At 31.8% G+C, this 18,421-nt stretch overlaps 1 protein-coding gene across 1 annotated transcript; it reads left to right on the top strand.

Annotated features, from left to right (window-relative positions):
* Positions 1-6,068: 6,068 nt before the first annotated feature.
* On the top strand, positions 6,069-11,321 carry LOC147813795 (uncharacterized). Its single transcript, XM_087160106.1, has one exon. The coding sequence runs from the start codon at positions 6,069-6,071 to the stop codon at positions 11,319-11,321; it is 5,253 nt and encodes a 1,750-aa protein (XP_087016232.1).
* Positions 11,322-18,421: the final 7,100 nt, after the last annotated feature.

Below are 18,421 nucleotides of genomic sequence, written 5' to 3'. Positions count from 1 at the left end.
CAATAATATGCAGTAGCGGGAATTTACGCCGTTTTGCTAAAAAAATATTCAGTGATATCAATTTTTTGCATTTCCATCTAAATTTTCATCCAAAATTTACACATCTAACCAGTCTCTTAACAAAAATTTCTACACATCAAATATTATAATCAAATTTGATAGAATATGGTAAAATTCACCGTGTTTCTGTCTTTATACGAACAAAAGAAGCTCGGTAATTGTTACCATAGTACTTAAGTAACAATTTTGGTAAAAATAACAATAAAATTTAGTATTATAACATTAGATAAATTTTGGCAAATGTGGCAAAAAACTGTAATTTTATTATAGTCAGATGGCATAAAAGCCATTTATTCCGTTAAATTTAGTTTTCATCTTTGTATGTTTAACTAAGTTGTAGTAACAGGAACTATAATTTTTAAAATCTGAATTTCTGATAAACCGTTTCCATATTAGCCGAAAAATTACCAACCGAAGAGTTTAAAAGAATTTGCAAATATTGTGGTCTCTTTTTTTTACCCGAAATACCTTTACTATATATTACAGTAATTTTTTCGGCCTTTTTTTATGTGAATTAATATGCATCATTGCGCCCCGTTCTAAAAACAGGCACATGCCAGAGCGAATTAGTTGCACATTAAATCCAACCTTCAATTGCAATTTTTTCTAGAAATTAATAAAATCGAAAGCATGACGACAAAAAACCTTGCTAGGTACTGACAACCAATGCGTTATTCACAGAATACTTGAATTTTATCTAGCATTCTGATTAAAAAATTTAATTGTATGAAGAAATTCCATATCAGAATATAATGTAGGAATCCTCTACTATCGCTACATTTCACTTATTGCAATTAAATAAGATTAACTAACATTGTGCTGTAGTTTGAAGAGTTTCTTTTCTTCCTTTTCATCTAAAAGACTGTTTCCCTATCATTTAGATTTCAATTATTTATTATTTTATAGTGAATTTAAATGAAATTTTTTAATTAATTACTTGCCAGCACATTCTTTTATATAAGAGTGTGGCTATTATGTAATTGATCATCAGAAACTAAACAGTTCCGATTGAATATATAAATTGTCTATTTTGTACAACAATGGCTTTAAAGATTTTGCAAGGAGGAAAATTAGATATTTGTTTTATAGATTTAGTCAATTTACTCTGTACCCAATCTAAAAAGCTGATTTTTTTTTAAAAAATGTGTTTTTTTTTTCTCTCAACTTTAAGAAAATAGATTATAAAAATTTCTTAGTAGTCCCCAATCTATATTAAGCACCATATTTTACACTTGTATATCGAATAAAGATTTAAAACTTTTTTTATTCTCACTCTTTTCCTTAAAAAAATTTATTAATTTAATAATTTTTTATTTATTTATATGTATTTTTTGAAGATCTAGCAAAACTAAAATAAGTATTGTATTATTGCAGTGTTTAGTATTTATCTTTCAAAAAAATAATTTTAAATAAAATTGAGACAAATAAACGCAATACGTATTTACTTTGAGACAAAAAGATAAATTTGCTCCATTTCAATTCAAATATAAAAATATAGAGACATAGTATTTAATAATAAACCATTACAAAATCTCTCTCTCTCTCTCTCTCTCTCTGTCTATTTGTTTTTAATGTTTGTTGAAACTTTAATGCCCCCTTGTATAATTGTTTATTTTTAATTTTTATTAGATTTTTGGTATGCTAATTACAATCTTCTCTCTTGAGAATTTTAAAACAAACTTTCCATATTTGAATTTTCAAATTACTATTTAAACGTATTATTTGGAAGAATTATTTTTAAATTTAAATTTAATTAAATTTTAATTTTAAACAAACATTTTCCTTTGCTTTCATAAAAACAATGTATAAGTCAACATTATTACTACTTAAATTGACATTTAAATTTGCAATCGTTTGAAAAATATTTCGTGACATTTTATTTTATTATCTACAATGAACAATTCATCCTTATCAATGTAAATACAGTTACCGAAGTTAAATATTCATACATTATGCTTGTCTTAATGGGAATTTTGCTTCAATGAATTTTAAGAAAAATAGTATAGTTTGAGGAAAAATGGTATAGTTCTTGTTCATATATGGTACCACTGAAAAGCAAGAAACACACCCTCTGCCTTAAATTATCTTGGTTTCATCAAGTAGGCCTGCTGGTCTCGGCAAGTAGCATTAGAACATTACTTTTCGCCTTTCATTAACCAAGTCGAAGAAACGCCACATTAACATTCTGCAACATTTAATGCATCCTTGTCAAAGTCAATCCAATAAGTAACATAATATGAAAAACTAAATCTGATATTGGTGGTAAACGCACTGTTGTTAAGAACAGCAGTTTACCTAATATCTTCCAGGGTTTCGACTGTTACCTATTACCTTCGATAAGTAGTCTATTCAAGTAGATGATTTGTGGCAATAGTATTTTCCCATACATCTTTCTCAATTAAACAATTTAGAAATAAAAGAAGTCTAAATAAAAGATTAATTGCAATTTTAAGAAGAAGAAAAAAACTGTTTAGAATAGGAGAAACCGATATTTGTTAAAAAAATCGGAAAATTAGCTGTGGGTCAATGGCTAGTTGTAATATGTTTAACAGTGGCTACGTTTCAAAAATTTATAATTTTTAATGATTGAGAAAACTGTTATTATCTATCTATACACATAAAAAGCTTAATTGTGGTAAATTTCAGTTATCAGGAGTTGCCTCGAGCAGCAGAATTCTGGCAGATGAACTGAATACAGTTAATATTTATTTTGATTGTCTGAATTACTAATTTTGCTTAATCTAATAACGTAAAGGCAACGAGAAGGGAGGCAAGCAATAAACAAAGAACAATGTTATTATTTAAGCTTCATTATTTGTGTCAGTATTTACTTGATCATTTCGAGCATGATTTTGCTGTGTTGTTGAGTACTGATCTATTGATGAATATTTTTTCACCCAGTAAGAGGAACTGGTATTCATCTTGTTAATAATATAAAGATTATCGAAATAGAAGAAAGATTACAATGTACATTTATAAGATGAAAAAAAGAAATAAGCATAAAATAAAATAATTTTCAGGTTATTATAAAATATTCATCATTCCATATTCAAAATAAAATAAAATGCACATGCGCCATTTTCGACATCTCAGGGGATAAAGCGTTCGCCTTCAATGAGGTGTACCGGGTTTGAATCCCTGCAATAGCTAGTCGATATGAATTCCGCATTCGGCTTGCACCGTCTACAGTGCTGACATAAAATATCCTCAGTGGTCGACAGATCATAGATTAGAGTCCCCTCACCAACAGGATAACCATGGGAGGTCTTCGCGGCTTTCCTCTTCATGTAACGGAAAAGCGGGTTTGTTCCATCAAAAAGTCCTCAACAAAGGCAAATTTTTCTCAATATTTGATCCCGGAGTTTCCCTGCCTTTTGGATTGGGTTCGAAATTACAAGATAACGGAGTTGAAAGCTAGTAATCGTAAACCCAAAAATTGAGTCCATTGTTCAACGATAATTGTAAAATAAAACAAAATAAAATAAGTGATTGTAAGGAGACGTGATGGCTCAGGGGATAGAGCGTTCGCCTTCCAATGAGGTGAGCCGGGTTTGAATCCCGATGATGGCCAGTCGTTATGAATTCCGCTTCCGGCTTGAACTGATCATAATGCTGACGTAAAATATCTTCAGTGGTAGACGGATCATGGGCTAGAGTCCCCTTGCCGTCAGGCTTAGTGTGGGAGGTTTTCGTGGTTTTTCTCTCCACGTAACGCAAATGCGGGTTAGTTTCAATGAAAAGTCCTCCACGAAAGCAAATTTCTTACAATTCTTTATTTAGGAGTCCCCTTGTCTTCCAGATTGGGATCAAAATTATTAGGCTACGAGGTTGAACATCGATGTTCATAAGCTTAGAATTATGTCGGCTGTTCAACGTCTGTTATAAAGTAAAATAAATGGTTTTTATGCCATTTTCTTCGTTATCATGATAAAATAACGAAATTTTGCTCCATCTACCACCTTTCTTCACCTCACCTATCACAAATTACGACCACATTATACGTTGTGGTTAATTTTACCAAAATCCTTACCAAAGCACTTTAGTAAAATTTACCAACCTTTTTGGTGTTTCAATAGAATCAGAAACGCGGTACATTTTAGAATATTCTGGTAGTTTTGACAATATTTTTCTCATTGTAGAAGTCACAATAGAAAGCAAATCAATTCCACAAGACCCACTGTTTTGTCCGATTAGCTTAATGAAGATTTCAGTTACTACAATTTCGAAATCAATGAATTGATGGCAGCAATGCGGTCAGCTATGCGCTGCAAATGTTACTAACATGTCATAATATTGACATTAAATACTTAAAATGACTAATATAATCCATTTTTAAACAAGTTATAAATTTATAATTAATGTAAAATTATGTTTACAAATATGTTGCATTAGCACTTTTGATCCATCTTCTCAATACATCTGTCTGCTTTTAGGAATAATCTTTTTTGGAAATCCCTAAGTAGTTCCTTTCAGAATTCATCCGCTACATCAGTTAAATTATAATTAATGGATTTTATGGCAAGCCATCCTGCTGGATAAGAACAAAATTTCGAAAGTTCATCCATCATACTTTAAAGAGAGGAGAGCCAGAAATCGCTTGTTGCGGTGAATTCAGTTGTTTTTGATATTTTAATACATAATAAACATTGAAACTTAGAATAAAATGTAACTTTTTATAAAGTAACTCGGAATTGTTTAAAATACAAAGACCCGCAAGTTTGACTGCGAGCATTTTTTTAATACTTGCATGGCAAAAGCTAGAGGCACATTTAGAAGTAAATTAGTTTTACTATTATATTCCGTAATTTAAAATATAATTGTGATGTAGTTTAAAATTGACTCGTCATTAGAGATTAAACTATAGAAAAATAATAAATAAATAATCCCGAGAAACTGGAGCGATAAGATATTACTCGATTAAAAAATTCATTCACTTCAAAAGTATAGAAATTGGAAATAACAATTCGCATATTTCAAACGCTCAAAAACAGGCTCCCATTTTCAAGACTTGCCGGACGTAAACGAGAAGAAACAAAAGAGATTTGAAATATAAATTGTTAATTGCCATCGAAAAATGAAAAAATAAGGGTGAGAAGCTAGAAAAACTGCAGTAGCCAAGAGAGAAAATCTTTCGCAAGTAATAATTTTTAATACGCAAAATATTTAACTTTTCTTAGGAGAGCAAATGATAAAAAATAATACTTAAATGTATTTTCTTTTGCCAATTTTTATTTTATTCAGCATTCCATTTCAACTAAGGTATATTCTTTGGAAAAAATATACTATTAAATTCAAACTATGTTTATTTTTTTTATTTTTTATAATAGTATTATACTGTTAACTCAACCATAACATTTAAAAGAGCTTTAATCATATATTCAAAGCGTAAAACTGACCTTAACATGGCTAATCAAATTGTCAAATAAAAGTTTTATTGATTACGAAATAAATCCTACAAATTTTATGAAAAATAACGATGTTAAGCAAAATAAATGCCACTTTGAAAAAAACCATCTTAAACGAAAAAGGAAAAGCCTAAAAATCTTGTCAGAAGTATGTTGCTAAACGTCTGTATAAAAGAATGCGTATAATAGAAATCCAAATGAATGTTTAATATTAATTAAATTATTGAGGATTAGTAAGTATATCACACGATTACTGTTAGAGATTGTAATATGTTTTTATAGTTGGTGTCACGTGACTCTGACTGCTGCTGCTTTCATTTAATTTTTATTCTTTAACTTTGGTTTTTATGTTGGCAACCTTCTTGAAATGTTTTGTGTTGATTATTTAGTGTTCGAATTAGTTAGGTTTTGAAAATATCACTAAATTGAGATTGCTTTAGAATTAATAAATGTTTATTAAGTTTTAATTTGTATCTGTTTATTCATCTGTAGAACTAGTAGTTCATTTGAATAACATTAAAAAGGCGTCCGTGAAATTTATTTGTTTGCTGCAATTTACATTTTCTGGCGTTCGTGACAGGACATTTTTTCCGATTCGAAACAATGTTTCAAGCAGCAAAAGGATTTAAAAAAGAAGATTTGTTGTTCGTCGCTGAAGAAATTGGCGCAACATTACCACAAAAGGTCACAATATCGGAACTGAAAGAAGCAATTTTGAAAAGTAAGCAGTATTCCGAAGATCCACAGTTTGTTGAAGATATTTTGGTAACAACTGTTAGTGACCGGAAGCATAAAGAATTGGCAGAGGCGGATCAAAAACGATTAGAATATGAAGAAAAGCAAAAACAGTTAGAATGTGATGAAAAGCAAAAGCAATATGAAGAACGGGAAAGAATAAGATTACATGAACTGGAGTTGGCGCGAATTCAAGTAAACTCGCCAGTGGCAATAGCAGGTGAGTCCGAAAATTCTATGATTACTAGTGCTAGGAGGAAATTTAATTTACCCAAATTAGAGTTTCGACAATTCAGTGGGGATATCAAGGAATGGTTACCTTTTTGGAGCCAATTCCAACAGATTCATCAAGATGTAGATATTGCTCCCGAAAATAAATTTCAGTACCTTATTCAAGCTACTGTAAGCGGATCTAGAGCGCGAGAAGTTGTAGAGAGCTTTCCGCCAACCGGAGCTAACTACGCCAAGGTAATTGATAGTCTGAAAGCTCGGTTTGGAAGAGATGAACTTTTGGTAGAAGTTTATGTTCGCGAACTATTAAGATTAATAATTTCGGTTCAGAAAAATGAAAAAATTTTAATGACTTCTCTCTATGATAAGCTTGAATCGTACCTTAGAGCATTAGAGACACTAGGAGTAACGACTGATAAATGTGCTTCAATACTTTATCCAATGGTTGAATCTTGTTTTCAAGAAGAGTTCCTGAAAGCATGGAACAGAAGTCCTTCTTACGCAGCTTCAACTGATGCTAAAGAACGACTGAACAATTTGATGAATTTCCTGAAAACCGAAACTGAAGGAGAGGAACGAATAAATTTAGCCATGGCTGGGTTTGGTTTGGGTTCAAGTGAAAATCGCCAAACTTTTAAGAAAAAAGGAAAGCCTTTGATTTCAGGTAGAGTGCCTACAGCTGCCAATTTACTTACTGTGGTTTCAAAAGAGGTAAAGAAATTATGTGTTTTTTGTTCTGGAAAGCACTCCAGCTCAGACTGTTTCACCGCTCAAAGGATGAGTTTAGCCGAGAGACAAGATATAGTAAGAAAAAACCAGTGTTGTTTTGCGTGTTTGAATCCTGGTCATCCAGTACGTAAGTGCAAAATGTTTATCAAATGTATTGTATGCGGTAAAAGACATGTGCCACTTATGTGTGAGAAGCTAGATACCCGAGGTAAAGAATCAGGAGAAAGTGGTGAGAAATGTGAAAGTTCTGAGATTAACATGTCTAACATTACTTATGGTCCCAAAGTGTTTCTTCAGACATTAAAAATCAAACTGGTTTCAGATAACAAGGAAATTCTAGTGAGAGCTGTATTAGATTCCGGATCCCAAAAAACGTATATTTTGAAAAGTCTCGTGGAACAAATGGGATATACTCCGGTAAGAAAAGAAACACTTATACATTCTTTATTTGGTGGTATTAACTCTGATAAGTATGAACACACATGTTATAGAATTCGATTAAGAAATCCTAAAAGCAGCATAACTTGTAACATGGAAGCTTTGGATCAGTCTTCTATATGTGATAACATTACACCTGTAACTTCAGGTCCGTGGATCAAGGAGCTTCAGGAAATGAAGATAACTTTATCAGATATTGGTAATGAATTGCAACCTGTACAAGTACTTCTTGGAGCTGACGTGATAGGGAAGCTTATGACAGGTCAGCGTAAAGTATTAACTTGTGGACTTGTCGCCATAGAAACTTTACTTGGTTGGACTTTGTCGGGAAAAGTGCCTGAAAGCGATACATCTTTATGCAATTCTATGTTGGTAACTTCTCTTTTAGTGAAAGAAATGGATATATCAGATATGTGGACATTGGATACCATAGGGATACAGGATCCATCAGAACAGGAGACTAAAAAAGAACTTTATAACGCTTCGGTAGATCATTTCTTAAAGACTGTTAAAGTTGAAGATCAACGTTTCCTTGTTAGTCTACCTTGGCTTAACGTACATTTGCCTTTGCCCGACAATTTTAATTTAGCGCTAAAAGGGTTGCAAGTAACAACTCGGAAGCTTAAAGCAGAAAATTTGTTTGAGGAATATGGAAATGTTTTCAAAGAATGGGAACGAGAAGGCATCATCGAAGAAGTTCCTGTAGAAGAACTGAAATTGACTTGTCACTATATGCCACATCGTCACGTAGTGAAGGAGAACAGTACAACAAAGATTAGGCCGGTGTTTAATGCTTCGTCTAAACAAAAGGGACATCCCAGTCTTAATGACTGTGTTGAAAAGGGCCTAAATTTGATCGAATTAATTCCTTCCATAATGACAAGATTTCGCCTCCATAAGTTCGGCATAACAGCAGATATACGCAAAGCTTTTTTGCAAATAGGTCTCCATAAGCCAGATAGAGATTTTCTACGTTTTCTATGGCACGACGAACAAGGTGAGCTCAAACATTACCGTCATCGAAGAGTTGTCTTCCGTGTTTCTTGTAGTCCCTTTTTGCTTGCGTCAACCATACGATACCACTTAGAAAACAAACTAGATGAAGCCACACAAGGAAATGGAAGATATCCTGAAGGCATTATCCGCCAACTGCTACTCAGTTTTTATGTAGATAATTGTTTAGTTAGTGTTGAAACTGAGCAAGAGTTAGAACAGTTTATTGAAGTTGCCACAGAAATTATGGCTGAAAGAAAATTTGATTTAAGAGGGTGGGAGTTCACTAATCCCGCTGAATCCACTGTAAGGTCAACAAACATTCTAGGAAAGATATGGGACAGACAAAGTGATACTCTTTCCATAAATATTCCTGATGTTAATGAAACAAAGAATGAAGTGATCACAAAGCGAAATATTTTATCAGCTTCACACAAAGTTTTTGATCCCATAGGGATAACCTGTCCAGTGATGATGCGTCCAAAACTTTTGTTACAAAATTTGTGGAAGTCTAAAATTGGTTGGGACGCTGAAGTTGATCAAAAAACGGGCGAAGAATTTCTAAGATGGTTAAATGAGCTTGAATGTTTGAAGAATGTGAAGGTAGCAAGATGGTTGCACTGCGATAAGGGAGTTGAAAATATTTCACTTCATTTTTTTTGTGATGCAAGCAAGTATGCCTATTCGGCAGTAGTCTTTCTGCGAGTTTGTTATATGACTAATGTTTATGTACAGCTGGTACAAAGTAAAACAAGAATTGCCCCTTGTGGGAAAAAAGAGACAACAATTGCAAGATTAGAACTTCTTGGTGCCACAATATCTGCTCGTCTATCCACTGAGGTACGAAAAAAGTTTAAAACCCACAATGTGTATTTTTGGACAGATTCCACCACAGTGTTAGCTTGGTTGAAAAGAGAAGAAACGTGGGGTGTATTCGTACAGAACCGTGTTCAAGAAATTAGGAAACTGACACCAGTTCAAGCATGGAGACATGTACCTGGATCCTTGAATCCCGCGGATCGGCCAAGTAGAGGTTGTTCAGCTAAGCAATTGTGCCAGTCAAAATGGTGGGAGGGTCCCTGTTGGTTGTACCTTCCATCCCGTGAATGGCCAACTAACGACTCAGAGGAAGATGTCAATGAAGAAGAAGTGATTAGAGAAAAAAGAAGAACGATCGTATCTTCAATTGTAAATATTGAAGTTACAGAAATATGGAGCGATCATTTTTCCTCTTACAGTAGAAACATCAGAGTGGTGTCATGGATTCTTCGTTTCATACATAACACATCACATGAAAATAAATTAAAAGGTAACTTGAGCTATGAAGAATTCAAAGAAGCAGAAACTCAAGTGCTCAAATCCATGCAATTAAAAGTGTTTCAAGATGAGAAGTTTCTTAACAAAATGCAAGCATTTAGAGATGAAAAGGGATTACTGCGAATAAGAACCAAACTTGTAAATAGTGATGAAACTGAAGATTTTAAATTTCCCATTCTTTTACCTGGTAATAGTTTCGCTATGAAGTTAATACGAGAAGAGCATGAGAAATCAATGCATGCTGGTTCTTCTATCGTACTTGTCAGACTTAGGGAGAAGTTTTGGATTCTTAAGGCTAAGAAGTTAGTAAAAGATGTCATTTCTAAATGCGTGACATGCAAGCGTTTCAAATCTAAACCAGTTGAAGTTCCCTTCGCTCCGCTGCCTAGAGAAAGAGTTACCTTGACAAAAGTCTTCGAGGTAAGTGGTGTAGATTATGCTGGTCCTCTCTACTTGAAGTCAAAAGGAAAAGCTTGGATCGTTTTATTTACGTGCGCCGTTTACCGAGCGGTCCATTTTGAACTGGTACAATCACTCACCACAGATGCTTATATCCAAGCCCTCAGACGATTCATTGCCAGACGAGGCCGGATTTCAATCCTTTATTCCGACAACGGCACAAATTTTGTGGGAGCCAACAGAGCATTGAAAGCATTAGATTGGGACAAAATAGCCGCATACTCAACCGCTCAGAGAATCACTTGGAAATTTATTCCACCTACCGCAGCATGGTGGGGTGGGTGGTGGGAGCGAATGGTCAGAATGCTCAAAGAACTGCTACGTCGAGTTCTAGGGAAATATACCATCGATTACGAAGAACTCTACACGATATTGTGTGACTGTGAGTCAGTAATAAATTCAAGGCCACTCACTTACATACAAGATAATCCAAATGAATTAGTACCGTTGACACCCGAAATGTTTATTCACGGTGGCGGTAACAGCGAAACACCAGATCTAGATAATGTAGACCGATCTTGCCTCATAAAACGAATAAAGTATTTACAGAAGCTACGTGAAAATCTCAGACAAAGATTCAGAAATGAATACCTTGCTCTTTTAGTCCACAAAGGGGTAAGAAGAAATAACGTTTTAGACGTTGGTGATGTTGTGTTAATAGGACATGACAATGTCCGTCGCATCGATTGGCCACTTGGAGTTATTTTAGAAATTTTTCCTGGTAAAGATGGTATTCCTAGAGTTGCAAAACTGAGGACCAGTAAGGGGGAAAGGATCCGTCCATTTCAAAGGCTTTACCCATTAGAAGTGTCTACCAAAACTGATATTGAGGTCTTAAAAGCTGCTAGAAGGACTGACGATTTTGTAGAAAACAATGAAGCTTTAGAGGTGAATTATTTTCCTAAAACTAAGTCGGGAAGAATCATCAAAGTTCCTGTTCGGTTGGACTTATGAGCATTCTTTTTATTTTTAGCTCTAGTAGTTTAAAGTTCCAACTTTCGTAAAATTTTGGTTGCAAAGTTCAATAAGCCTAACTTTGCAAGGTGGGAGTATGTTAGAGATTGTAATATGTTTTTATAGTTGGTGTCACGTGACTCTGACTGCTGCTGCTTTCATTTAATTTTTATTCTTTAACTTTGGTTTTTATGTTGGCAACCTTCTTGAAATGTTTTGTGTTGATTATTTAGTGTTCGAATTAGTTAGGTTTTGAAAATATCACTAAATTGAGATTGCTTTAGAATTAATAAATGTTTATTAAGTTTTAATTTGTATCTGTTTATTCATCTGTAGAACTAGTAGTTCATTTGAATAACATTAAAAAGGCGTCCGTGAAATTTATTTGTTTGCTGCAATTTACAATTACTATACTTCTTGATGACTTTGTTATACAATATTCCTTTAAATAAAAAATGAAAAAATTGTTTTAAATAATGATTTCAGAATAAATTTATTATTCAGAATTCTAAATAAAAGAAGGGGATGGGGCTAAATATCCAATTATAATCATAATAGTAAATTAATAAGTGTACTTAAGATACATTCCATTTTAGTAAAATTATTAAGTGTACTGAGGTTTTAGTTATAAGGACGAATACAGATAAAATTTAAGAACACTACAGCATAACATTGAATTTCAATACATTTATCCATACCAAACATCTGGTACTCTAACAATAACAAGTAAATTAATTTTGTAAAGGATATAATTTATTAAACTTATTTAAAAATATGCTTAGTTTGAGTAAATAAAATCAACAGCATTGTTTCTTTTAAAATACAGAGTTTATGAATTGCCAGAAGTAATTTTAAAATATGCAATAAAACAGAAAACTAAATTGGACAAAATCACTTAGTAAGCTACACTGGAGTAAATAAAAACGAAGATTAACTCCGTCGAAACACGCATTACAATTGAGAAAAAAAGATTATAAGCACCCATTACTTCATTTTGAATTCTAAATGTGCTAGCCGTACTTTAACAAAAATATTGTATATTTCGACTTCTGATCTCTACGCGACATCAAAAAGACGACGAGCCAAAGAATGTCCTTCCAGAAAACTATTTTGGAGATTTTATGTCTGAAAATTGTCTTATCCCGAACACTTTGGCATGATGAAGCCCGAGTCGTTAGGCCGTTTTATGCTTGTGTAGCGAGTATATGCAAATTCTGGATTCATGTTATGAGAGTTTTGATCACCCCTGCGAGAATGTTAAAACGTTATTTATGGGTGATTTTTAAGTTTTTCGTCGCTTCGACTTCTGTAAAATGGGATATCAGAATATACTTTGATCTTCCTTCAAAAGCAGGTGACATTCTGACTCTTTTAGTTTTCATCCTGCTTTTATTAATTCTTCGATTCTTTTCTTTTTTGAAATGGAATATTCAAGAATGAAATTGTGAAAAAAGGTTTTATGTTTTCGAAGATTCAGGTGGATGTGAAATGTTTGATGTAGGTAAACAACATAAATTTGCAAATTCCTCTTTATGTTGAGCGCATATCTTATTAAAGAATCAAATTTTATTTCCACAGTTCTATATTTAGTACTGTTGAAGATCTAGAAAGAGGTAGATTATATTTCTATATTCTTTCAAAAGCAGGTGCCATTCTGACTGTTTATTTTTCTTTCTTTTTTTCAGATTGCATTTATATATTTTTGTGTTCTATCAGATTTTGCTGGGAGAATTTTCTGTAATAATTTATCTTTTGAAAATAGTTTAGAAATAAATGATTTTCTTACAGCTTATTAATTTCAAATTTTTAGAAATAGTTTATCTCTTTTATTTTTTTTTGGATTCATGTTGAATGTTCAGTTCACCCCTGCGAGAACGTTAAAATGTTATTTGTGGATGATTTTTAAGTTATTCGTCGCTTCGACGCCTGTAAAATGGTATATCAGAATATACTTTGATCTTCCTTCAAAAGCAGGTGACATTCTGACTCGTTTAGTTTTCATTCTGCTTTTATTAATTCTTCGATTCTTTTCTTTTTTGAAATGGAATAGTCAAGAATGAAATTGTGAAAAAAAGTTTTATGCTTTGGAGGAGTATTCAGGAGGATGTGAAATCTTTGACATAGGTAAACAACATAAATTTGCAAATTCTTCTTTATGTTGAGCGCATATCTTATTAAAGAATCAAATTTTATTTCCACAGTTCTATATTTAGTACTATATTTAGTTCTATATTTAGTACTGTTGAAGCTATAGAAAGTGGTAGATTATATTTCTGTATTCCTTCAAAAGCAGGTGCCATTCCGACAGTTTCTATTTCTTTCTTTTTTTCAGATTGCATTCGTATTTTTTTTTTTTTTTTTTTTTTTTTTGGTTTGGTCAGATTTTGATAGGAGAAATTTCTGTAATGATTTATCCTTCGAAAATAGTTTAGAAATAAATGATTTTCTTATAGTTTATTAACTTCGAATAGTTAGAAATAGTTCATCTCTTTTATTTTCTCTGGATTTATATTGAATGTTCAGATCACCCTGAGAACGTTAAAATGTTATTTGTGGGAGATTTTAAGTTTTTCGTCGCCTTGACTTCGGCAATATGGTATATCAGAATATACTTGGATCTTCTTTCAAGCGTGGGTGACATTCTGACTGTTTTTGTTTTCGTCCTGTTTTTATTAAATCTTTGTGTTTTCTTTCCTTCTTGAAATGGAATATTCAAGAGTGAAATTGTGAAAAAGGTTTTACGTTTTGGAAAAGTATGCAGGTTGATGTGAAAGGTTTCGTTTGGCAAAGGAGAATAACATAAATTAGAAAATGTCTCTTTATATTGTGTGCATTATTAATGAATTAACTTTTACGCCCACAGTACTATATTTAATTCTTCAAAAACTATACTAGTGGTAGATTACACTTTTTTATTCATTTAAAAGCAGATGCCAATCTAGCTGTTTCTTTTCTCACTAATTTTTACAGGTTGCATTTTTTCTTTTTTCTTTATTTTGTTAGATTTTGCTAAGAAGAAATTATGAAGTAAGTTATTGTTTAGAAATATTCAGATGAATGTGCTTCGTTTGACAAAAATAAACAACATAAATTTGAAAATATTTATTTTTATTATGAACAGATCTATTTTAAGGATCAAGTTTCATGTACGCAGTTCTATATAATAGTTTAATAAACTAGCGATAGAACATGCTTAGATCTTCATTTAAAAGCAAGTGACATTTTAACTATTTCTTTTTCCTTTTATTCCTTTCACAGAGCCTGCATTTATATTTTCTTAGTTGTAGCCGAGATATGTAAGAAATTGTGAAATAGGCTATGTTTCAGAAAAAGTTTTCAGATGGATTAGCAGTGTTCCATTTCATAAAGTAAAAACAATATAAATTTGCAAATTTCTAGTCCTGTTGTGAGTATATCTTATAAAAGAATAAATTTTAGGCCCAGATTGAGAATTTTAATATTGTTAAAGCAAATGTCAATAATATATTATGTCAAATGTAATATAACCAAATATATAGTTAAGTATATATTTTGTTCCTCTTTAAGAAGTAGATTAATTATTTATTAATTATTAGAATTTTTTCGTAGTAACAAATTACGAAATTAGAAATTGTGAGGTATATTTTATTATTTAGAAAAGTATTAAAATAGATTTGATTCATTTCATTTCATAAAGATAAACAAAGTAAATTTGCATTCGCTATAGGTGATAAATATATCTAATTAAAGTTCCGAATTATCAGTATACAGTTCGACACTCAATAGTAAAAATTTCACTAAACTAGGTATACCCATTCAAAAAATCATCAGAAACTGCAGCAAATTTGCAGATACAAGTTTTTTTAAAAATAAGGAAAACACATTATTTTATCATATCTTTTTCTCTGAAAGTTATTTTTTTTAACATTTTATAAATAATTTGTTTTAGTTTGAACTATGTGTTCTGTCTTTTCGTTTCTTGGAAGAAAATTATTTACATAATAACAAATAAATACATATTTCTTTCTTTTCTCAAAGGACAAGGGAGTAGTAAAATTTGGCATTGAGACAAACTGGCCCAGTTTTGTGTTACACAGAGAAAAAAAAAGTTGTGAAAACCTTTCACTGTTATTCTTTTTCTCAAATGCATACTCTTAATCATATTTTACATTATCACTGTTGTTGTTGTTGTTGACTTATTCCTCTTGGTCATCCGCAGGCTAGACCAAGTCAATGAGCTCGAAAGTCTTCATGAAATCAAATACAAGTAAGGGACCAGAGTAGAGGTCTTTCTTTTCCAGACCAAGACAGTGTGAAATGTGATCGGGAGAAGCCTTACACCTCGTGCACGTGGAAAAGGTCTTTCGCCCAAGCTCAAAAGAGAGACACCTGATGTGCCCACTTATGAGCCTACTTATAGTGGACTGTATGGCTCTATCAGCCCCTATGGTAAGTGCCCCACCAGGAGTCTGTCCATTATACCAAGAGTGGGCCGGAGGGATGTTCCAACTACATTATCACTGTAGTTGGTACGAACTTGACGGGAGATATAAACCAACCTGATAACGCCAGGATTTAAACCTAGATCATCCCAGTTTGGAATTCTAGTTATTAATAATTTATTAAGAATAGATTTTTTGAAATTTTGATTAATTTGAATTTTAAATACACTTCCGTGGTATTTTTAATTTAATTTAGTATAAAATTTTTTACTGATATAATATTGTTTTGGATTAGGCATTCGGTCAGATCAGGATTTAAAAGCTCTTACCTATCAAATACGCATAATAATAAACTTAAGTTTATTACCTGTCACCCAGCATGACATATAGCAGAAGATTGCCTGTACTGAATAATAAACCCTTTATAGCCATTTTAACTGTTGCAATGTATAAATCACGAGTGTAATATGAGTATAAGATATTAGTTATTGGGAGATAACAATGTTACTTCCTTGAAGATTATCCAGCCATGCCCTTGGTCAACACAAGCATTTTAAAATAGTGGAGCATACAAGTTGATTTGCATATAACATACACTATTTTACATAAACCTATTATTACGTGCATCAGAAATCGCTTTAAATAAATGTCATATACGTGAACTGTCATATCCCTTAACTTCATTAGAATATCGTATAATAAGGCAAGTAGATTTCATATTTTGTGGAATTTAAGATGAAGTGGCATATGGGTAATGGACCTGATGCAGTTGAATAATAGAGGATTTCATTTTATACTTAAAATAATTAATGTCCAATGTATGAATTATGTACAATTAAGGATCTGTTTAGTTATTACGAAACCCTGTCCTACTCTTGTAACTAAATCAATGCTAATACTCGTATATTTTAAAGGTAATTTTCGCAGCTGAATATCTTTTTTTTTAAATAAATTTTTGCACGATGAAAAAAAACGAAAGAAAGAATCTTTTATCAAACCTCTTACTCCAAAACTTATAAAGTATAATCTACTTATAAAGTTTACTTTAAAGTTATAAAGTAAATACTTATAAAGTTTAGATCTGCACTTAGATGAATTTTTAAAATCATTACAGTTTGCGTAGAAAGATATTTCTTACTTGACAAATCAAAATGTAACTTATTATTCGCTGAAAATCAAGAAATAAAATAATATTATTTTTTTAAAATAGAGGATATTAGTGTTATGTGATATAAAAGACGGTAAAAAAAAGTTTACTTGAGAATGGATATAAATTTTAATGTTCTATAAGTAATTCCTAAATGGTCTAAAAAACCCCAGATGACGATAACTGGAAAGTTCAATGGCATTCGTATTTTCATAAATAAAAATATTTTAGAAAGTTATAGCATTTTTTTCACGGTATTGTAAAAAAATATAGGGAAAATATCGCCAGAAAAACCAGAATCCCTAATCTAATACGTAGGCTCTTGTTCAAACGCAGACAAGTGAAATATTCGGTTGCAGATTTAACGGAAAGTACCGGCCTTGCCGTTTTCCAGATGAATACACTTAAATGCAATTTTGTTTAATTCCAATGTGAGCAGCTGGTTGTTTGGTATGGTGGTTAGAGTCCTCGCCTGCTGCGTTTTCAATGAGGGTTCAATTTCTCATGTCAACAGCATGGTGTTTGTAAAGGCTTAGCGTCTAAGCGTCGAGATTAAATGTCAGAGTTCTAATTATTTTATTTTTGTAAAATACCATAATTTCATGTGAATATTTTTCTGTGCTTCTACAGAAATGCTTCGTTTATAATTTGTTTTGTAATTTTACATAAGACTCCTAATAAATGATTTTCGATAGTTTCTTCGGTATTTTCATCGAAGAAATTCACAGTTTCTTTTGAATATTAAGAGATTATAATACTATTCAGTTTTAATTTTTTCTGTGAAAAATTTCTTTATTATTTTTCCTTAATGAAAAAACAAATCAAAATTAATGAATTTTTTTAAAGCTAAAAGCATAATTCCATTTTTTCACCTCGGTGAACAAAATGAAATTCCGCTCACGCAAAGACAAATCCAACCTTTAAACGTTTTTCCTTCAAATGAGCTTATTTTCATAATTTTAAGTTAAATATTCACTTTTAGTTCATGCATTTTCTCATGAGTTGCACTTTCACGAACGTCAAGTATTTAATATGTGCGGTTTTAACAAGGCATTTAATTTTAAAAAGTGGAATTCGCGAATTAGAAGGGACGACAAACGGTCTCTTTAATATTTCTCGAAACTAAATTAAAATTTTACATTTCGTCGACTGCACGAAAACTGAGGGCAAGTCTCTTTTCGTCAAGGTAGATTAAAAATGGAAGAGCTCAGGGAACTAAAGAAAATCAAATAATTCGTGCTATGTCTTTTATTTCTTGAACTCAAAATCTCCTAAAAATAGAATTTAAAATATATTTCCGGAATTTGCCTAAAAGGGAGCTCTATTCGATTAATAGCTAATTACACAAATATTGATTATTATAAGATAAATAAACTCATGTGCATAAATTAATGTGAACCATTAAGAGCCGATATAAGTATATTAATAAAGCTTGGAGCATTTAAAGCCGAATGTAAAAAGATTGGCAAATATAAACAACACAGTATGTGGTTTCAATTTTTTTTAAAAGAAATTTGGAAATTTGGTAAAAT

This window comes from Parasteatoda tepidariorum, chromosome 3, assembly GCF_982258835.1.
Source record: "Parasteatoda tepidariorum strain Cologne lab strain chromosome 3, Ptep-v5.0, whole genome shotgun sequence".
Lineage (NCBI taxonomy): Eukaryota > Metazoa > Arthropoda > Arachnida > Araneae > Theridiidae > Parasteatoda > Parasteatoda tepidariorum.
This window is presented reverse-complemented; position numbering and strand designations above follow the sequence as displayed.